The 23,593-nt window shown below is 43.2% G+C and overlaps 1 protein-coding gene across 1 annotated transcript in view; it reads left to right on the forward strand.

Moving 5' to 3' along the window:
• Window positions 1–23,593, forward strand: part of LOC143282785 (intermembrane lipid transfer protein VPS13A-like) — a 210,239-nt gene that overhangs the window by 95,752 nt on the left and 90,894 nt on the right. The window contains 14 exon segments of the mRNA XM_076588549.1: window positions 1,501–1,578; window positions 3,013–3,233; window positions 4,569–4,716; window positions 6,284–6,368; window positions 7,137–7,318; window positions 9,176–9,330; window positions 10,929–11,020; window positions 13,674–13,945; window positions 14,492–14,611; window positions 16,295–16,456; window positions 17,341–17,434; window positions 21,158–21,333; window positions 21,895–22,240; window positions 22,905–23,117. Coding sequence (XP_076444664.1) covers window positions 1,501–1,578; window positions 3,013–3,233; window positions 4,569–4,716; window positions 6,284–6,368; window positions 7,137–7,318; window positions 9,176–9,330; window positions 10,929–11,020; window positions 13,674–13,945; window positions 14,492–14,611; window positions 16,295–16,456; window positions 17,341–17,434; window positions 21,158–21,333; window positions 21,895–22,240; window positions 22,905–23,117 — 2,344 coding nt within the window.

A 23,593-nucleotide genomic window follows, 5' to 3' on the forward strand; every position in this document is an offset into this window, starting at 1 on the left:
CATTCTCAGTGTAGTGACATACTCTCCCTGAGGAGAGCAGCCCAAATTTCACACACAAAAATCTGTTGTGACAAAAATAGTAATACAGTACAATGCGCATGAGCATGCGTGTGTGTGCTTGCGTGTTTGTGTAAGTGTATTAATTTTTGTTGTCATATTGAATTTCTGTGTGTCAGTTGAGCTGCTCTCCCTGCTAGGGAGAGTGTGCCACCACAGTCCATCCTTTTATTGTTGTCTGCAAGTGTAATTGTCCTGTAGTATGAAAGTGGATTTTTCTGCAGAATTTTGCCATGGACAGCTGTTTTGTTTCCGTGGGTTCTTTCACAATGCTGAGTGCACACTGCACAAGAGACCTCAGATGTTCATCTCATCCAAATCACTTGCGTCCAGACCCCCTGCTTAAGGTCTGGTGGAGGAGAAGATTTGGCGAGTGTGGGAATCGATTCCATGCCCTCAGATTCTTTCACTTCCTAAGTGGACATTTTATCACCAGTCCAACACTCCTCAGTGTATATATGACTGAATATATATGTAGCAGGTGTGATTTTTTTTTTTCAACATTTTTATTCAGACAAAGGTTTACAGAAACAAAATTTATATACTCGTTTGCATTAGGAGGTAAAGACATAATGATGAATGATGTTCTAAATACTGACAATTCCACAACATTATGTAGGCAGAACAATGTAGAATGTATTAACTCCATGGTAACATTCCATAGCCTAATCTTGCACAAAACATGAATACAATGCCCATTTTTGCAGACATTTGTAATGTTCCATGGTCAAGCATATTTGTCAACTTCATATATCCCTGTTTGAGATCTTTTGATGATAACATTTGTAATGCTGGCTTCACTTTATTGATTCTACATTTGTATATGTAGAACATAGCTATCAATAAAATATGTGAGAAAGATCTAGCAGCTATTATTTTAGTGATATCCAAAAAGCACAACTGTATCATTAAAAGTAAGACTGTCACAATGTAAACACTTTTCTTTCAAATGTGTCACAAGTTCTGTCCCAAGAAGTTGTACATGGTTACATTCCCATGGATGAAGTAGAATTGAGGTGTGAGATTTTATTTCATTTGATAAGGATACTCATATAGTGCCTATCCTCAATTTGCTCAAAGCGCTTTACAAACACGGGGTCATTTGCACAACAGGCCGCCAACCTGGGTAGAGCCGACTGACGGCTGCCATTGGGCACTCATCATGTTCTTGTTTCCATACCCACCGAATGCTGACGTGGATTACAGGATCTTTAATGTGCGTATTTGATCTTCTGCATGTGTATGCACACGAAGGGGGTTCAGGTATGAACAGGTCTCCACATATGCTGACCTTGGAGTTCAGAAAAATCTCCACCCTTTACCCACCAGGCGCCGTTACAAGATTTGAACCCGGGACCCTCAGATTGAAAGTCCAGTGCTTTAACCACTGGGCTGTTGCACCCATCAGATTTTGATACAGATGTTTTTGTGCTTTGTGGGCAGAGGTTCTTTGAGCCCTTCGTCAACAAGGAGGTGACGCAGTCCGTCAAACAGGCAGCTGTGGACACAGTGAAGAAACAGGTCACCACCCTTCTCTCTCTCTTTGTCTTTCTTTTTCTCTTTGTCGCTCACTCTGTGTCTCTCTTTCTCTCTCTCTCTCTCTCTCTCTCTCTCTCTCTCCCTCTCTCTCTCTCTGTCTTTCACTCACTCTCACTCTCTCGCTCTCTGTCTCTCTTGCTCTCTCATGCTCTCTCTCTCTCACTCTCTCTCTCTGTGTTTCTCTCGCTGTCCCTCCCTCTACCCCTCTCGTTCTCTTTCTGTCACTCTCTCTTACTCTCTCTCTCACTCTCTCTCTCTGTCTGTCTCTCTCTGTCTCTCTCACTCTCACTCTCTCTCGCTGTCGTTTGGTCTTTTTATGTCTCACTGTATCTCTCTCTCCCTCTCTCTCTCTCTCTCTCTCTCTCTCTCTCTCTCTCTCTCTCTCTCTCTCTCTCTCTCTCTCTGTCTCTCCCTGCTTATGCCTTTTCTTAGTATTGTGTTTTTTGGTTTTTTGTTTTCTTCCTTGCACCCCAACTGAGTTTTTGGAATAAAGATTTGACTTTCACTTGACTTTGAAAATTTTGACTTGACTTGTTTGGACTTCTGGAATCAGTGTTTGAATGTTAAGAGAAGCGTGTCTATCATCTGCTTATCATAGAAATGTTTAGGCCTTTCAGGGTAGTCATGCTGGGAATATAATTGTTTTCAGAACCCACCGAACACTTACATGGGTCACAGGACCTTTCACACATGCATTTGATCTTCTGCATGAGTATGCATATGAGCTTCTGGCACTTGCAGGTCAGCACATGTGTTGATGGAGGAGATCAGGGAAAAATCTCCACCTTTCACTCACCGAGCGCATTGCCTGGGATTCGTTCAGACCCAGGACCCTCAGATTTAGAGCAGCATTTTAAAGCACTTGGCTCTAACTGCACATCAGCAGTATAAGACAAGAGTTTCTCAAGGAGGCGTCACTGCGTTCGGACAAATCCATATACGCTACACCACATCTGCCAGGCAGATGCCTGACCAGCAGCATTACCCAATGCGCTTAGTCAGGCCTTGAGTGCATGCTTATATATTTGTGTACCTATCAGACTGGATTTTTTTTACAGAATTTTGCCAGAGAACAACACTCTCCTTGCCATTTGTTCTTTTTCAGTGTGACAAGTGCGTGCTGCACATGGGACCACAGTTCATTGTCTCACCCGAATGACTAGACCCTTTGTTTGATTTTACAGTCCAACTTGGGAGAAAAGGTGAGAGCAGGATTCAAACCCACACCCTCATGGACTCTCTGTATTGGCAGCTGAGTGTCTTAACCATCCTGCCACCTCCCTCCATGTATCAGTAACACACACTCACACACACACACACACACACACACACACACACACAAAACAAAAAAGGAAAAAGAACAAGAAGAATAAGAACATCAAAACCAACATATGTACACGCCACAATGCCGTACAGATGGAGGACGTACAGACCCAGAACCAGCGTATCTCGGTGGACGTGGACCTGCAGACGCCGACGATCCTGGTTCCCCGGCACTCCAAGTCCATCGACATGGTGATGCTGCAGCTGGGCCAGCTGAGCGTGAAGAACTTCTTCAACTTCACCAACATCCCCCCAGACATGCACCAGGAGTGGAACCACGTCTACCTCAACCTTCACCGCATCCAGGTCAAGAGGTGGGTGTGGTTCCTGTCATTGTGGGTTTTTTGGGGTTGTTTTTTTGTGTGTGTGTGTGTGTGCAGTGTGTGTGTGTGTGTGTGTGTGAGTGAGTGGGTGGGTGGATGTATGCGTGTCTGTGTGTATGTGTGTGTGAGTGTGTGTTTCTGTGCCCTCAGTTGCATGCAGCATTTCTATTCTCTCCCCCACCCCCTCCCACCTTTTTTTAATGTTATTTTTTTAGCTTCAAAAGCCTTCTTCATTGGCCAGATAAAAGCAACTTTTTTTCCCCCATTTGTGCATTAGTTGATTTGTATCATTATCTTGTTTGTTTATTGTAGAATGGTTTCTATTGATTATATATATTTTTTTCTTTCCTTTTTCCTTTTTGTTTTTTTATTGGATGACAGCTATTTGGCATGTATCTTTGTCTTGTTTGTCTATTGCATAATGGAATCTGATATTAGTTGTTTTTTCTTGTCTTTTTTTGTCTGCTTTTCTGTTTTATTGGATGATAGCTGTGTTTGCCATGCCATGTATATCATTACCTTGTTTGTTTAATGTTAGATGCCTTCTTCAGATACTTTATCTTTTTTTTACTTTCTTTTCTTTTGTTTTTTTCATTTTTCTGATTATTAAAAAAAGGAAGAAAAAAGAGGTGAGTGGCTGCATTAAACCTAATCAAACTGATTAGAAGTGTTGATGATTTAATGATAATAGTGATGATAATAAGTATTTATGTAGCTCTGAATCTTGTGTAGAGACAAATCAAAGTGTTTTCAGACCAGTCATTCACAAGCATGCACAACACTAAACTTGGGAAACTGAAGACAAAGAAAAGGCAGGGGAGGGAAACTATCTTGGAAAGAGATGGGTTTTAAGGCCAAACTTGAAAGAGCTGAGTGCGGAGACCTGACGAAGCAAAAGAAGTTCATTCCAAATGCAAGGTCCAGAGACAGAGAAAGAATGGCAGCTGACAGTGGAGGGTTTGAATCTGGGTATGCATTGTGTGTGCGTCTGTTTATGTAAGTTTGTGCCTGCCTATGTGTGCGTATGTGTTAGGGTAGCTGTTAGATACACATGCATGTTAAAATGTATATATGCAGTGTGTGTGTGTGTGTGTGTGTGTGTGTGTGTGTGTGTGTGTGTGTGTGTGTGTCTGTAGTCACATTTTGGTGTGTGTATGTAACATAGATGTAATGTTTTATGTTAACAAAAGCGTTTTTATAAAGCACCTAGAGCAGATTTCTGGATAGTGTGCTATATAAGTATCCATTATTAGTATTATTATTATTATGCGTTACGTTTTCACAGTGACATAAACTGATCGCTGTTGTCGATGACGTCGCTTTCAGCGTGCGATTGAACCTGGCGGATGACCGGTACGAGGTGCTGCACACCATCCTGGAACCCATCGCCTTCAAGGCAGACATGCGCATCGCCATGATGCCCATCTACTCTGACACCCGCATGGACATGTCTGGACACCTGGAGAAGGTCAAGGTAAGGAAAGTGACCTGTCACTCACAGGTGTGTAGATGTTATTGAAGGTGATGAAAGTTAGCTGTCACAGGGATGTGAGTTTACTTGTGTGGAATGGTGGATGTTATTGAAGGTGAGGAAAATTACCTGTCACAGGTATGTAAGTTTACTTGTAGTGTGGAATGGTAGATGTTCCTTAAGTTGAGGAAAGTTACCTGTCACAGGTGTGCATGTATTTGTCGTGTGGAATGGTGTTATTGTAGGTGAGGAGTTATCTGTCACAGGTATGTGAGTTTACTTGTCGTGAGTGTGTGTCTAATCGTAGTGTGGAATGGTGTTATTGAAGGTGAGGAGAGTTACCTGTTACAGGTCAGGTGTGTCTCTAATCGTAGTGTGGGATGGTAGATGTTATTGATGGTGAGGATAGTTACCTGTCACAGGTGTGTGTACTTGTACTGTAGAATGGTAGATGTTATTGAAGGTGAGGAAAGTTACCTGTCACAGGTGTGTGTGTACTAGTAGTGTGGAATAGTAGATGTTATTGAAGTTGAGGAAAGTTACCTGTTACAGGTGTGTGTATACTTGTACTGTAGAATGGTACATGTTATTGAAGGTGAGGAAAGTTACCTGTCACAGGTGTGTGTGTACTAGTAGTGTGGAATGGTAGATGTTCCTAAAGGTGAGGAAAGTTACCTGTTACAGGTGTGTGTGTACTTGTAGTGTAGAATAGTAGATGTTATTGAAGGTGAGGAAAGTTACCTGTCACAGGTGTGTGTACTTGTCGTGTGGAATGGCGTTATTGAAGGTGAGGAGAGTTACCTGTTACAGGTCAGGTGTGTGTCTAATCGTAGTGTGGGATGGTAGATGTTATTGATGGTGAGGATAGTTACCTGTCACAGGTGTGTGTGTACTTGTACTGTAGAATGGTAGATGTTATTGAAGGTGAGGAAAGTTACCTGTCACAGGTGTGTGTGTACTAGTAGTGTGGAATAGTAGATGTTATTGAAGGTGAGGAAAGTTACCTGTTACAGGTGTGTGTATACTTGTACTGTAGAATGGTAGATGTTATTGAAGGTGAGGAAAGTTACCTGTCACAGGTGTGTGTGTACTAGTAGTGTGGAATGGTAGATGTTCCTAAAGGTGAGGAAAGTTACCTGTTACAGGTGTGTGTGTACTTGTAGCGTAGAATAGTAGATGTTATTGAAGGTGAGGAAAGTTACCTGTCACAGGTGTGTGTGTACTTGTAGTGTAGAATAGTAGATGTTATTGAAGGTGAGGAAAGTTACCTGTCACAGGTGTGTGTACTTGTCGTGTGGAATGGCGTTACTGAAGGTGAGGAGAGTTACCTGTTACAGGTCATGTGTGTGTCTAATTGTAGTGTGGGATGTTAGATGTTATTGAAGGTGAGGAAAGGTTCCTGTCACAGGTGTGTGTGTACTTGTAGTGTGGAATGGTGTATGTTATTGAAGGTGAGGAAAATTTGTTGTTGTTTTTTTTGTTTTTTGTTGTTGTTTTTTTTGTTTCTTCCACTTTACTTTCTTCTTTCCTTCTGTGTAAGATGAAGCAGAGTGAGGGTGTATGATTTCAGCTGAACATTCTGCAAAGAGACTTGCAGCTGATACTGGGTTTGATAACGGAAAACTTACTGGAGGGTGCTCCTGCTCCTAGTCCTGGTAAATATGTACCTGTGTTTTATTTGTTTACCTTCCTTCTTTCTTTCTTTCTTCCTTCCTTTTGTCTTTTTTTTTTCTTTTTGTTTGAGGAGGAAGGTGGACGCATGGCTTAGAAGGTCATCTGCCAATACAGAGAGTCCGTGAGGTTCTGGGTTTGAATCTGGCTCTTGCCTCTTCTCCCAAGTTTAACTGGGAAATCAATCTCAGCATCTAGTCATTAGGATGAGATGATAAACCAAGGTCCCGTGTGCAGCACGCACTTGGTGCACTGAAAAAGAATCCATGGCAACAAAAGTGATGTCCTTTGGCAAAATAGCATAAAAGAAATCCACTCTGATAGGTAAACAAATATATATGCATGCACTCAAGGCCTGACTGAGCATGTCGGGTAATGCTGCTGGTCAGGAGAGAGAGAGAGAGAGTGTCTGAGTGTGCGTGTGTGGGGGTTGGGGGTGGAGGAGGGGTCGGGGAGGTGGGGGGGAAGAGAGAGAGTGTGTGTCTGAGTGTGTGTGTGTCTCTGTGTGAAAGAGAGAGTGTGTGTGTGTGTGTGTGAGAGTATGTGTGTGTGTGAGAGAGAGAGAGAGAGAGAGTGTGTGTGTGTGTGTGTGTGTGTGTGTGTGTAGTTTTCAGTTTAACGTCTTTCCACTTGAAGTGATATTAGTGTATGTGTGTGTGTGTATGTGTGTGTGTGTCTCCATGTTTGCATTCATTCCTGTGTGTGTGCACACACACTCACACGTACACATGTCTCTCTGCGCGGTCGGTCAGGCCTGTACGAGTCGCCCACCATTCAGAACCTGGAGGAGAAGGCCAGCGTGGAGACGGAGATGACAGCGGCCCTGGAGTCCCGCAACAACAGCCTGGAGTCGGAGCAGAAGACCTCCACCACCGTCCTGCTGAGACTTGAGGGACTGTCTGCCATCCTGTTTGAAGAGAAAGAGACAGAGCAGGTCAGTACGGTGCTGGATAGGTGGGGGTGTTAATGAACGATTCGATAGGGAAAAACAAATAGATTACAAATAAAACTGCAGGCAGGAAAAACTATTAAAAAAAAAAAAAGGGTGGCGCTCTCAGTGTAGCTCCCTGGGGAGAGCAGCCCGAATTTCACACAGATAAATCTTTAGTGACAAAAAAGAATAATACAATACAATAGAACACACTGTTTGATTAAATTTTACAGCCACCAATCTTCCATCTGACTCTTTTGAAGCCATGGTCATCTTTGAATCCGAAGAACGAACATCACAATTATGATAATTTTCTTTCCTGCCTATGTAGTGGTGGTTTTGATATTAGTCAATCAGATTTGAGACGATGAACTGTCATTCCATGCGCAGCATGCACTCAGCACACCTAAAAGAACCCTTGGTTATCCCTGGCAAAACTTGTAATGAAAAATCCACTCTGATATACATGTGTGTGCATGCACATGACTGAAGCATGTCTGGATGAAACAGGAAATGAATATTGAGCACATTAAGGCATTTGTCAGTCAGTTGTACCCAGGTAGGCTGCCAATTGTGCAAATGACTCTTTAAAGCTCTCTGACTATAGATAGGCACTGTATAAGTATCAGTAATTGTGATAATGGCAGAAAACCTGGATATTAAAATCAGTTTGAGAAAAACATAAGTTCAAAGGTTATTAGAAAACAAAACAAAACAAAACAAACAAAAAACAAAAACAAAAAAACATTCAAAAAACCATTTCAAATACATCCTATTCAGTTTATAAAGAATTTAAGTAGAGTTGAAAAAAAAGTTACTTCCTTCAGGAACTGTAAAATAGCAGCCAGTAGAACTTCCTGGATACAGAAACAGGGCTGTCAGATAAGCACATAGAGAAGTATGACAGTATCATCATTATAACATAACACTTAAAGGAGGTTGAACTGGATACAGAAACAGGGCCGTCATATAAGCACGTAGAGAAATATGACAGTATCATCATTATAACATAACACTTAAAGGAGGTTGAACTGGATACAGAAACAGGGCCGTCATATAAGCACGTAGAGAAGTATGACAGTATCATCATTATAACATAACACTTAAAGGAGGTTGAACTGGATACAGAAACAGCGCCGTCATATAAGCACGTAGAGAAATATGTCAGTATCATCATTTAACATAACACTTAAAGGAGGTTGAACTGGATACAGAAACAGGGCCGTCATATAAGCACGTAGAGAAATATGTCAGTATCATCATTATAACATAACACTTAGAGGAGGTTGAACTAGATACTGAAACAGGGCCGTCAGATAAGCACATAGAGAAATATGACAGTATCATCATTATAACATAACACTTAGAGGAGGTTGAACTGAAAACAGAAACAGGGCCGTCATACAAGCATGTAGAGAAGTATGTCAGTACCATCATAGTCACATGACAGAGAGAGGAGGCTGTACTAGATACAGAAACAGGGCCGTCATACAAGCATGTAGAGAAGTATGTCAGTACCATCATAGTCACATGACAGAGAGAGGAGGTTGTACTAGATACAGAAACAGGGCCGTCATATAAGCATGTAGAGAAGTATGACAGTATCATCATTATAACATAACACTTAGAGGAGGCTGTACTAGATACAGAAACAGGACTGTCATATAAGCACGTAGAGAAATATGTCAGTATCTTTGTTATAACATAACAGAGAGAGGAGGCTGTACTAGATACAGAAACAGGGCCGTCATATAAGCACGTAGAGAAGTATGTCAGTATCATTATAGTCACATGACAGAGAGAGGAGGTAGAACTTGATACAGATGTACACTGCACACACACACACACTGTGCACTGCAGGGCAAGTGGATGAAGACCAGCCTGTGTCTGGTGGACATGGAGAAGCTGAGCATCAATGCTGTGCACCAGAGTGACGGAGACCTCAAGGTCAACTTCAGCCTGCAGTCCCTGGTGGTGGACGACACTCGCCCCGACAGCACTCTGGCTGTTCCCAGGTAATGTGCCTCTGGTCTAGCCTCACTGACTGTGACCCTGACCCTGCCCAGGTAATGTGCCTCTGGTCTCGCCTCACTGACTGTGACCCTGACCCTGCCCAGGTACTGTGCCTCTGGTCTCGCCTCACTGACTGTGACTCTGGCTGTGCCCAGGTATGTGCCTCTGGTCTAGTCTCACTGACTGTGACTCTGGCTGTGCCCAGGTATGTGCCTCTGGTCTAGTCTCACTGACTGTGACCCTGACCCTGCCCAGGTACTGTGCCTCTGGTCTCGCCTCACTAACTGTGACCCTGACCCTGCCCAGGTAATGTGCCTCTGGTCTAGTCTCACTGTTACATTGGTGGTGCCCAGGTATGTGCCTCTGGTCTTGTCTCACTGACTGTGACCCTGACCCTGCCCAGGTAATGTGCCTCTGGTCTAGTCTCACTGTTACACTGGCTGTGCCCAGGTATGTGCCTCTGGTCTAGTCTCACTGTTACATTGGTGGTGCCCAGGTAATGTGCCTCTGGTCTAGTCTCACTGTTACATTGGTGGTGCCCAGGTAATGTGCCTCTGGTCTAGTCTCACTGTTACATTGGTGGTGCCCAGGTATGTGCCTCTGGTCTAGTCTCACTGTTACACTGGCTGTGCCCAGGTATGTGCCTCTGGTCTAGTCTCACTGTTACATTGGTGGTGCCCAGGTAATGTGCCTCTGGTCTAGTCTCACTGTTACACTGGCTGTGCCCAGGTATGTGCCTCTGGTCTAGTCTCGCTGTTACATTGGTGGTGCCCAGGTAATGTGCCTCTGGTCTAGTCTCACTGTTACATTGGTGGTGCCCAGGTATGTGCCTCTGGTCTAGTCTCACTGTTACACTGGCTGTGCCCAGGTATGTGCCTCTGGTCTAGTCTCACTGTTACATTGGTGGTGCCCAGGTAATGTGCCTCTGGTCTAGTCTCACTGTTACATTGGTGGTGCCCAGGTAATGTGCCTCTGGTCTTGTCTCACTGTTACATTGGTGGTGCCCAAGTAATGTGCCTCTGGTCTAGTCTCACTGTTACATTGGTGGTGCCCAGGTAATGTGCCTCTGGTCTAGTCTCACTGTTACATTGGTGGTGCCCAGGTAATGTGCCTCTGGTCTCGTCTCACTGACTGTGACCCTGGTTGTTCCCAGTATGTGTTTCTGGTATCGTCTCACTGATTGTGAAATTTTATGTGTAGTGCGTTATTACTCGCTCTCGTTTCTTGAACATGATGAGCAACAAATGTGTCCGTCAGATTGACAGCTGCGTTATCCTTATACATGTATCGAGTATAACAATATTTATGTGGGCATATGTCTGTATGTCTCTTAAAACAACAGTAGATATGTAAGTTGGCCACTGTGTTAATATCCCCACCATTGGAAAATAAAAATTCATTCATTCATTCATTCATTCTTTCATTCATTCGTTTATTCATTCACTTCTGTGAGTTAAATAAAATGAAAAGGGGGAGGGGTGGGGGGGTGGATGCATATAAATGAAGATGAAAACATCTGTTCTCATATTGTGCAATAAGTATTTCTATCATCCAGTTGTGTAACAAGCATTTCTAATCTCTGCATGACACTGGTTTTCAGGATCCTGTACTGTCCAAAGAAACAGAAGACATCGGATGAATTCCCGCTGGTTTCTCTCATCTACAAAGTCAGCAGTGACGGCAACCAGAAAGGTATTTGTCTTGTTTGTAACTGAATGTTTCTTTCTTCAGTTCTTTGTTGCTTTTATGAACAGTGAGTGAATGAATTTGTTTGTGGTGTGTAGATGATCAGCCGCAACAGATGCTTAGAGAAGTATGTGTTAGATTATGGTGAGAGAGAGAGGGGGAGGGGGGGGAGGAGTGGTGGGGTAGGGGTGGTGTGGTAAACTAGAACACATTAAAGAGTGGAAATATTTGATTGCCATGTTATCTTTATCTAGATTCCCACTGAAAGTGTATTCACCAGAGAGAGATTATCCTAGTTTGACTGTTGTCATTAGTGTACTCATTTCTGAGTTTGCTGTTAATGCAGGAAGTTTATCTGGACTTAGTGGACAGCAATACAAACAGATACGACATGACACAACACACACACACACACACACACACACACACAAATACTCTCTCGCATACTCTCTGTTTCTCACTGTCTAGCTGCTTTATGAAGACGAAAATGATATGCATGGTATTCAGTTGTTACCAGGTATTGTTCAGATTTTCATTCTCCTTTTCGCAGATGACATTAATCTTCTGTCAGACACTGCTAGGGGTCTCCAAAACCAAATTGAACTGCTCAACCAAGCCTGCAAAGATTTGTATTCAAAGATTAATGGTGATAAAACGAAAATTATGGTTTCAGAAAAGGTGGGTTTTTTTGGGGGGGGGAATGAAAAGTGGTCGTTAGATGGAAGTGGTCGTTAGATGGTCGTTAGATGGAAGTGATAGAAGTAGTCAACAAATATAAGTACCTGGGTTTTGTTTTCATGACTAAGATGAGCTGTGCAAAGGGTGTGGAAGTTCTGGCGATAAAGGGGAAGAAGGCAAGCGTTGACTGTATTAAGAATATCATCAAGCTAAATGATATATCAAAGCCATGCTTTTTCAAAATCTTTGATACTCAGGTTTATCTTTGATACTCTGGTTTTTCCGGTGCTCCTGTATTCATCTGAAATGTGGGGTATGAAGAGGTTAGATACCATTGAAAGGTACATACTTTTGTTTGTAAACCTTTTTTGAAGGTCCCTTTGAAAGTGCCAAACAAATTTGTTTATGGCGAGCTTGGGCGACACCCGCTGTATGTCAACAGCACTGTGAGATGCATGAAATAATGGTTAAAGATTTTGAAAATGGATGTGGAAAGATTACCTAGACAAGCCTACTTGATGTTAAGAAATCTGGATGATAGAGGTAAAACATGCTGGGCAACCTTGGTTAAAAATAGATTATTTCATTTGGGCTTGGGATATGCTTGGTACAACCAAGATACTGGACATGAAGCCGCCTTTATTTCCTTGTTAAAACAAAGACTGACAGACAGTTTTATCCTTGACTGGAACAGTTCAGTAATGAATGAGGACACTTATGAAAAAGATTGTTCAAAGGTGATTTTGAATGTGAAAAATATTTTGAATTCATGAATATAAGATGTTTCCGTGACTGTCTTGTGAAACTGCAAATTGGTGTGTTACCAATAAAAGGATCCAGGTGGCGTAGGTCCCTCAACTTAAATCCCAGTTATTTATGTACAGTCTGTAAAGTTGATGAATCTGAACACCACTTTATTTATGTGTGTCCCTCATATGCCAGTATCAGAAACAAGTACTTACCAGGTATTACCCAAGATTACACTGAAATATTGAAACATGGATCTATTGAAAAAATAAGAAAGTTGAGTATGTATCTTTTCTATGCTCTTCGTCATAGACAACAGTTTGCAGATGTGTAATTTGACCTTGATTAAGAATAGTTTGGTTTGATTATTCAAGTTACTACTCAGCTGACATGCATACCAAAGATGTACACTCTTTTTGCCAGAGACTCTTTCCTATGGGTTGGTGGCCGCCTTCAGGAATAAAATAAGTTCTTGTTCTTGTTCTTGCTGTCTAGCTGCTTCCCCCCCCCCTCCCCACACCCCTGCCGCCCCCACCCCTTCTACAAAACAAGTCCACACTGTATTCACCCATCTCTCTCTCTCTCTCTTTGCTAACGATAAATACAGGTGGTTTTATTCCTTTAAAAGCGTCTTTCAGGCAGAAAAATATTTATCATGTGTAACAAATAAATGGCATAGAGATAGCCTCGTCAGGTTTAGACTGAGAGTGAGTGGACTAAAAAATTTCAAACATTGGTTTTCCAGCGAAGAAGATGCGAATAATGTGTGTCCATCGTGTGCAAGTGCAATGGAAGATGAAATTCACTTTCTTTTTCATTGTACCGCATACGACGATAAACGAAAAAACTGTAGTATGATAAATTCTTTCTTTGGTAATCCTAGCCACAATCATGTTGTGAGTATTATTTCGAATGACAACGAAAACTCTTTGAAAGCTCTAGCTAGATTCATTGCAGAAGCAATGCTTGTGAGAAAAAAGATAATGGAACAAAATGACAACTAATCCAATGATGATCCACATTTAACTGCACGTTTCATGTATATATCTGTACACATGTGAGTGCATTATTTTGCGCGCGCCACGTGTGTATGTGTGTGTGTGATGTTAGAACCATTCAAGAGGTGCAACAATATGCTTAATATGATATCCCCCTTGTCCTGAGGGCTGTATTGCTATATGGACAATAAATGACTTTTCACATTTCACGTTTCTCTCTCTCTGCTTTCCCACAGCGGACTTGATGGTGGAGAAGCTGCGCCTGAACGTCCACATTCCCTTCATGCTGGTGCTCAGCGACTTCCTCTGGGCCGCCGTGGACACCGGCACGCTGATGGACACCCCTGACCTGCCCTCTGCACCCCGCCCCCCTGCGGCAGGGGCTGATAACTCCGCTGTGGCCAATGGTGCCAGCCCTGCCTTCAACGTCTATGGTTCCTTCAAGCAGCCAGAGATTGTGGTGTTTGCGGACCCCACCTTGGTGGAGAGCCGGGTGTTTGCTCTCTATGTACGTGATTAAGTGTTGTTGTCTTTTTGTTTTGTTTTTTTGTTTGGTGTGTGTGTGTGTGTGTGTGTCTGTCTTTGTCTGTGTTGAGAGAGAGAGAGAGAGAGAGAGTGTGTGTGTGTAAGTGCGTGTGCGTGTGTTTGAGCGTGAGCGTGTGTGTTTGCGTGTGTGTGTGAATATGTGTGTGTTTGTGTGTGTGTTTCAGTGGGTTATATTGTACATTTTTGTTCTATTGTTTGTTTTTCTGTGTGTGTGTGTGTGCGTGCACACACATGTATGTGTGTGTGTGTGTGTGTGTATGTATTTCAGTGCTTAATTGGGTTATGGTGTACATGTTTTGTGCTGTTGTTTGTTTTTCTGTGTGTTTCTTTGGCTTTTTTTCATTTTGAATAGAAATGTGTGATTATTTTAATGAACATATGTTGGTATAATTCTTAGGAAAATAAAAATCCCTTTAATATGGAGATATTTTGCATAAGTACGCATGATTATTTTAACGAACCTTTCCGAGCATCATCTGATGATGATGGTGCTGTTGTTTTCCATCAGAGCGAAGTGGTGTTCGAGTACCGGGCAGACACGGAGCAGCAGGTTCTGTGGGCCAAGGTGTCCAACCTGCACATGCACAGCTGTCAGTCTGCTCAGAGGCCCAGTGCCAACGCCAGTCAGGTACTGTCATGTGTGTGTGTGTGTGTGTGTGTGTGTGTGTGTACAGGGAAATGAATGTATGAAAGGATGGATAAAACACTATGGTGCATAGAGTCTTGCCGACTACTAATGTCATTTTATGGCGATCACCACGTTAGCATCTACTTCCAGTCAAGGGTACAAAAGTTTAATAAAAACTAATCACTGCTTCAGTCTTTACACTCAGGAAGTTAAAAAAAAACCCAAACTTTCCAGAATTTAAAACATTCAAGCCTGATTAAAGATGTTCACTTCTTTCAAGAAGTCCATTAACTCTCTCCATACGAACGGCGAAAGAGACGACGTTGACAGCCTTTCATCTCAATTACCATCATCAAAATATTGCAAGCGGAACGCTCTTATACTGAAGAGGTGAATGTTGACAAAGAATACCATAGTTCTGACGACCGAAGCTAAAGGTTGGGTCATTCAGACACCCACTGGACATCCAAGGGGTCTGTGTAGAGGAGAAGAGAGGACTGGCCATACTGAGTGAGTTAATGTCCACAGAGGAACATCACGAAACAAAAGTCTTCAGAGAGAATCCGCTGTGTAATGTCTGTGTCAAACATCATGCAGATCCCAGCCGTCAGTGAGCATGAATGAATTTTGCTTTCTGAGGGCAATCAAGTAAGTGAACAATGCTTTTGATTTTTATCCAAACCTTAAAAAACCAAAGCAAATAATGAAAGAAAAACAACAACAACAACAACAGGAAAGAATAACAAGAAAGACAAAGAAAAACAAACGGAAACAACATAATTGTATCAAAACAGCATGTCCATTATGTATAATGGATGAATGAGTAAGCACTGCATTGCTAAAATGAGAGACAGAGAGAAAGATGATGATGATTTATTAATATTTTTATACTGCCAGAGCCTATAAGAGATAAAGGGGTGCAAGGAGAGATGAGGCACATAGAGAGAAAGAGAGAGACCATCTATTAACAGCAGCAAAGGGGAACGGAGCTAGCCTTTACAGTGTGGAGCATGTGTGCATGTGTGTGTATGGTGTGTATGTGTGTGTGTGTGTGTGTGTGTGTGTGTGTGTGTGTCTGTGTGTGCAAGTGATGGCTCCGTGGGGTTAACTTGTACAGTGTGCAGCATGTCTGTGTGTGTGTGTATGTGTGTGTTTGTTTGCAGGTGGTGGCTCTGTGGAGTTAACCTTACAATGTGCAGCATGTGTGTGTGTGTGTGTGTGTGTGTGTGTGCGCAGGTGACGTCTCCATGAAGTTAACCTGTACAGTGTGCAGCGCGCGCGTGTGTTTGTGTGTGTGTGTGTGTGTGTGCGCGTGTGCAGGTGATTTCTCCATGATGTTAACCTGTACAGTGTGCAGCATGTGTGTATTTGTGTGTGTGTGTGCATGCGTGTGTGTGTGCAGGTGATGGCTCCGTGGGGTTAACGTGTACAGTGTAGCATGTGTGTGTGTGTGTGTATGTGTGTGCGCGTGTGTGCAGGTGATGTCTCCATGATGTTAACCTGTACACTGTGCAGCATGTGTGTGTGTGTGTGTGTGTGTGTGTGTGTGTGTGCATGTGTGCAGGTGATGTGTCATTGAAGTTAACCTGTACACTGTGCAGCATGTGTGCGTGCGTGTGTGTGTGCATGTGTGCAGGTGATGTCTCCAAGAAGCTAACCTGGGGGGGGTGTGTGTGTGTGCAGGTGATAGCGCCGTGCTCCATGGAGTTCCGCCAGACGTACGACGTGGACAAGGGGGTGAGGGAGATGAGTGCCAGCGTGTCCAGCGTCAAGGTTTTCCTGTCACCCACCGTGATGACCATGCTGTGGGACATGGCTGCCTACATGCACCTCTACCCTACCCAGGTCAGTTTCAGTTTCAGTAGCTGAAGGAGGCGTCACTGCATTCAGACAAATTCATATACGCTACACCACATCTGCCAAGCAAATGCCTGACCAGCAGCGTAACCCAACGCGCTTTGTCAGGCCTTGAGAAAAAAAAATAAAAATAAAAATAAAATAAGTAACTAAATAACTAACTAAATAATATAATTTTAAAAAAAAAGTAATAATAATGAAAATAAAATAAATAAATAGATAAAAAAATAAATAAAATAAATAAATAAAAAACAAAAATGATGATAAATAAGCAAATAAATGTAAAAAAAACAACAACAAAAAACAAAAAAACAAAAACCCACACATTCACACATACACACACATATGCATAACAGATAATGATAAATAAGCAAATAAATGTAAAAAAAAACAAAAAAAAACCCCACACATTCACACATACATACACATATGCATAACAGATATGCACCAGGTCAGCTCTCCTTGAGTCATGTGGATGGGCATACAGGGCAGGGTTTTATCTTCGTATTGCTCTTGTTGTTGTTGTTCAGTTTTAGACTCTGACGGGTCTGTACTCAGTGTGTTTTCATTTTGATCCACCATGTTTCCTGTCGGTTGAAAAGTCAGAGCCACCAGATTGTGTGTGTGTGTGTGTGTGTGTGTGTGTGTGTGTGAGCCTGTGTGTGTGTGTGTTTGTGTTGGTATGTGGGGTGTGTGTATATGTGTGTGTGTGTGTGGTGTGTGTGTGTGTGTGTACATGTATGTGTGTATGGTGTGTGTGTGTGTGCGTGTGGTGTGCATGCATGTGTATTTGTGTATATGTTCATACGTGTGCATGGGTATATAAATGTGTACGAATATGTGTGTGTGTGTGTGTGTGTGTGTGAACACAGCAGTCTACCCCAGCAAAAGAGACAAAACCAGAGGAACTGTCCAACCTGTGGGGGATTTCTGCCGTCACCAATGAAAAGTGGCTTCGAGACAAACGTAAGACTTGAGAGTTTTTTTTGTTTGTTCGTTGTTGGATCCTTGCTGCCCCAACATTTTGTATCTATTTGTATTGTATTTGTATTTCTTTTATCACAACATATTTCTCTGTGTGAAATTCAGGCTGCTCTCCCCTTGGAGAACACGTCGCTATACTACAGCGCCACCCAGGAAAACTGCATGCAGTTTTATTTATGTTTCCTATCGAAGTGGATTTTTCTACACAATTCTGCCACGAACAACCCTTTCGTTGCTGTGGGTTCTTTTACATGCACTAAGTGCATGCTGCACACGGGACCTCGGTTTATTGTCTCATCCGAATGACTAGCGTCCATATCACCACTCAGAGTCTAGTGGAGGGGGAAAAAATATCGGCGGCTGAGCCATGATTCGAACCAGCGCGCTGAGATTCTCTCGTTTCCTGGGCGGATGCTTTACCTCTAGGCCATCACTCCATTGTATCATCTGCATGTTTCATTTGTGTTACTAATGTACCACTCATTCCAAGTCGCCCATATGCAGCCACACCTGGGTTCATCTGCCACAGTCTCAGTGCCACCAGTCCACAAGTAGCCTGTGTCATGTTGAGAAATAGGGAAAAGAAACCTCTCTTAGAGTCAGATGGTTCTTATCTTTGGGTAGGTTGTCAGACTTCCCATTCCATCCACCTTTTTTCCTGACATCATTTCTCACGAGAAAAGCCACAAGCAAAAACCAGAAACATTGAATATGTCAGTGATACTATCTGTTAGTGTAGCAACTTATATACTTGCTTGATTAGATCTGAGACGCTTCAAGGATGTGGATCTTTTGCACTTTTTTTTGTGTGTGTGTGTAATATTTGTATCATAAACCACCAACTCCTGATTTTTTATTTAAAAAAAAAAAAAAGGAAATTAGGAGATGGGGCCAATATAACGATGCACTCAATAGCCTGATTTTTATGGTAAATGGCATGCATCACTGTATTGAAGTGCACATGGTATTGCCTGCATTGCAGCGGACTATGGCAATGATTAAAAAAAAAAAAAAAAAATTAGGGGATGCTGCTTATAAAATAATGTGCTCAGTAGCCCGATTTTTTCCAGTAATGACATGCATCATTGCACAGGAGTACATACAGTAGTGCCTGCATTGCAGCGGACTATGGCAGTAATATAAAAAAGAATTTAGGGGATGCTGCTTACATAACGATGCACTCAGTAGCCCCATTTTTTCTAGTAATGACATGCATCAGTTCATTGGAGTGCGTACAGTTGTGCCTGCATTGCAGCGGCCAATAAAATGATATATAACTATATAACGATGCTTCAGTTCATTGAAGTGCGTATGGTAGTGCCTGCATTGCAGCGGATTATGGCAGTGATTAAAAAAAAAAAAGGTTAGGTAATGCAGCTTATATAATGATGCACTCAATAGTCCTGATTTTTTGTGGTAAATGGCATGCATCAATTGAAGTGCATACAGTAGTGCCTGCATTCAGCAGCCTGCACAGTGATATATAACTATATAACGATGCATTGATGTATTGAAGTGCGTACGGTAGTGCCTACATTGCAGTGAACTATATAGCGATATACTGCTATTTTATGATGAATCAATGTATTGAAGTGTACACAGTAGTGCCTGCATTGATGTATAATTGGTAAAGGGTGGAGATTTTTACGAAATCCCAGGTCAACATATGTGCAGAATTGCTGGTGCCTGAACCCTCTTTGTGTGTAAACACAAGCAGAAGATCAAATATGCATGTTAAAGATCCTGTAATCTATAATAATAATAATAATAATAATGGATACTTATATAGCACACTATCCAGAAATCTGCTCTAGGTGCTTTACAAAAACGCTTTTGATAACATAAAACATTATATCTAAATGTGACCACACACACACACACACACACGCACGCACGCACGCACGCGCACACACACACGCACGGACACACACACACACACTGCATACATCCATTTTAACATACATGTGTATCTAACAGCTACCCTAACAAATACGCACACATAGGCAGGCACAAACTTACATAAACACACGCACACACAATACACATTCATATACATGCATGTAGTTGTGGACCTGCCACAATTGAACTTATTGCTGAGGGAAAAGGTGAGTTTTGAGACGAGATTTAAAAGATGCGAGGGAATCAGAATGACGGAGGTTATCAGGGAGCTTGTTCCACGTCTTTGGCGATTGAAAAGAAAACGATCTGTGTCCATAGGTCTTACTTCTGACGTGAGGTATCCTGAGAAGTCGAGCATCAGAGGAAGAACGGAGCTGGCGAGACGGGGTATAGATATGGATGAGTTCAGAAAGATACTTGGGGCCAGATCCGTTGACTGCAGAAAAGGTCAGAGTGGATAGCTTATAGTCTGTTCGATCAGAAACAGGCAACCAGTGGAGAGACTGAAGGAGAGGAGAAACATGGTCAAATTTAGAAGCTCTGCAAATGAGTCTGGCAGCGTTATTCTGAATTCGTTGGAGTCTGTCTAACAGGTATTTGGGAAGGCCGGCCAAAAGAGAGTTGCAGTAATCCAATCTTGAGAGAACCAGAGAGCATACAAGTGTCTTTGTTGCATCGGTTGAGAGATAGTGGCGGATAGAGCTGATTCTACGCAGTTCCAAATAGGCAACTTTACAGATATTCGAAATGTGCTGTTGGAAGGAAAGAGACTGGTCCAGGATTACACCAAGACTGCGAACAGAGGGAGAAAGTGAAACAGGTGTGCTATTGATCAGAACAGAGTCAGGAAAGGAAGGATGTTGACGAAACTTCTTTGGACAGGTTATCATCAATTCAGTCTTATCATCATTTAATTGCAGCTTGTTGAGAGTCATCCAGTCCTTTAGGCCAGCAATGCACTCCTGTGTTTGAGTCACCAGTGCATCAAATTCAGCTATGGAAGCCGACTGATAAAGTTGTGTGTCATCAGCAAAGCTCTCATGCGACATCGCATGATGACTGATGACATCCGACACAGGAGCCGCATACAGCACGAAAAGAACAGGACCTAGGACGGACCCTTGTGGGACACCATATTTCAAGGCAGATACTCTAGAGTATGTACCATTTACACACACTTTCTGTGTACGATCTGACAGGTAAGACGTGATCCATGCTAGTGCAGTGTCACGAATACCAAAGGAAGTTTTAAGTCTGTTCAAGAGGATAGAGTGGTCGATAGTGTCAAAAGCTGCTGACAAATCTAAGAGAGCGAGAACAGATATCTTATCCTCATCAAATCCCGAAAGCAAATCATTCACTATTCTAAGAAGGGCTGTTTCGCAACTATGACCACGTCTATAAGCTGACTGGTGGGAATTAAGTAAGCCATTCTGCTCCAGATGAGCTAAGAGCTGAGACAATATGATCTTTTCTAGCAGTTTTGATAAAAATGACAGATTAGAGACAGGTCGATAATTTTTCAAGCAATTATGATCCAAAGATGGTTTCTTGATGAGTGGACGTACTATGTCAGCATTCAGTGGGTTATGGAAACAAGAATATACCCAGCATGTACACCCCCGAAAGCAGAGTATGGCTGCCTACATGGCGGGTTAAAAATGGTCATACACGTAAAAGCCCACTCTCGTATATACGAGTGAATGTGGGAGTTGCAGCCCACGAACGCAGAAGAAGAAGAAGATATATAATTGTATAATAGTGCATCAATGCATTGAAGTGTGTACGGTAGTGCCTGTGTTGCAGCGGACTACGGCAGTGTGCGGCGGGAGCTGCACCCCCCAGAGAGCGCCCAGGACATCCTGAAGGTGGAGGTGAAGGAGGTGTGCGCCTTCTTTGAGATCGTCAACCTGGACCACCACATCCCCATCCTCTGCCTCCGCTCCTCGCTCGATGCCTCCATCCGTGACTGGACCAAAAAGGTTGGTGTGTGTGTGTGTGTTTTGTTTGTGTGTGTGTGCGTGTGCGTGTGCGTCTCCTTGCTCGATGCCTCCATCAATGACTGGACCAAAAAGGTTGGTGTGTGTGTGTGTGTGTGTGTGTCTGCTCGCTCAGTGCCTCCATCCATTACTGAACCAGAAAGGTTGGTGTGTGTGTGTGTGTCTGCTCGCTCAGTGCCTCCATCAATGACTGGACCAAAAAAGTTGATGTGTATGTGTGTGTGTGTGTACGTGTGTGTGTGTGTTCATGTGTGTGTTTGTGCTTGTATGTGTGTGTGTGTTCGTGTGTGTGTGTGTGTGTGTTCGTGTGTGTGTGTGTGTGTGTGCTTTGTGTGTCTCCTCACTCGATGTCTCCATCCATGACTGAACCAAAAAGGTCAGTCTGGCTCCTCGTTTGGTGATCAGCCCATCTGTGTGTGAGTGTGTGTGTTTGTGTTTTTGTGTGTGTGTGCGTTTGTTTGTGTGTGAGTGCTGACTGACAACCTATGTTGAAACTTCACACCCCCACAACCCCCCCGGCCCCCGCCCTCCCTTTTGATTCAGCTGTACCTGGAGGCGGAGCTTCACCTGGACATGATGTACTACAATGAGAAGCTGAGCACCTGGGAGCCGCTGATCGAACCCGTCATGGAGAAGGAGGGGGTGTACCGGCCCTGGGAGGTGCTGGTCAAGGTGGTGCGGGCCCGCAGCTTCCCCATGCTCTGCATGTACGAGGACCAAGACCTGGACGTGCCTGACGGGCTGCAGTCCGAGGTGCAGGAGATGATGCACCGGGCCCGGGTTCGATCCTCCAGCTCCGAGACGGACACGGAGTCCTCCTCCCCGGACATGACGGTCATCCGGCACAAGTCGCTGCGGCGCGTGCGGCACGGCAGCGAGAGGAGCTATGGTGAGAGGGTGTTTCGGGAGGTGGGGGGGTGGGGGGGGGGAGGTAGGGGGTGTCCCCATGAAATACAGGTAGAAAAAGACAGAACCTTTTCAGTACTGATTGTCAACCAGAAGGGTTTGTCTCAGCATTTTCACCGATCGCAGACACTGTATTTCCAAGAGAGGTTGTGTAAATAAACAAAACGATCATACTCGTGAAATGTTACATGTCTGTCTGCATGTGTTTGTGTGCATGCCTGAAATCTGATTGAATGACGCAGCAAACAAATGATGAGCGCCCAATGGCAGTCGGCTGTTGGCTCTGTACAGGTAGGCAGTCTGTTGTGCAAATGACCCCGTGTTCGTAAAGCGCTCAGAGCTTGGTCTCTGACCGAGGATAGGCTCAATATAAGTATCCATATCATCATTAAGTAATTATATCATCATTATCATCATTAAACAGTCATACACTTAAGATATTCCATGTCTGTATGAGTGTGTATGTGTGTGTAACTGAAACCTGATTGAATGACACAGGAAACGAATGATGAGCGCCCAAATCGCAGCCATCAGTCGGCTCTATACCCAGGCAGGCAGCCTAGAGCTTAGAGCTTGATCTCCAACCGAGAATAGGCACTGTATAAGTATCCAAATCACCATCGTTCATCCTGCCGCTGGCGTTTCAGATTCAGTCAGTCACCACAGTAGTGTTCAGGGGGAGTCGGACTCGGAGCCCGAGGGCTTCATCAACAGCATCACCAACAAACTGGGCAGCATTTTCTCCAGCGACAGCAGCGACGCTGACGTCAGCGAGACGGACGACAATGAGGACGTTGTGGATTCGGGCATGGAGAAACCCGTCTTCCTCACGTCACGGGGGCCCGTGGATGTCACCACTGGTCAGCACTTGGATGGATGTTGTTCTCGTGGACGTTGTTGTACATACCTTGCTTTGTTTGGTGGTTATTTTTTGTTGTTGCTTCTTTTTTTCATCAGTTGGGTGCTTCTGCAAAGAATAAGAGTCAGGGTTAGAATCAGATTCAGTTGTCAATTAAACCTGAACATGGTTTCAGAATCAGAACAACTCTATTATCTCAGTAGAGAAATTAAGTGTGGCGAAGTCTGTGATACATAGAAAAATGCAGATTACATGCAAAGCAGAAAAAAAAAATTGTATACAACATATGTAAAACAGGATCACACTCACTTTAGTCATAGCAAAGGAAGTCCAAAAGAAAAAAAAGAACCCACTATTTAAAACACACACTTAAGGTTTATAAGACATACATATGCAGTCACACATACTACACACATGAAATTAAGTCTACAATGGATACAACAAAACAGAACAAGAAATTGACAGGATTCTCCATGT

The sequence above is a fragment of the Babylonia areolata genome, chromosome 6, assembly GCF_041734735.1.
Source record: "Babylonia areolata isolate BAREFJ2019XMU chromosome 6, ASM4173473v1, whole genome shotgun sequence".
Lineage (NCBI taxonomy): Eukaryota > Metazoa > Mollusca > Gastropoda > Neogastropoda > Buccinidae > Babylonia > Babylonia areolata.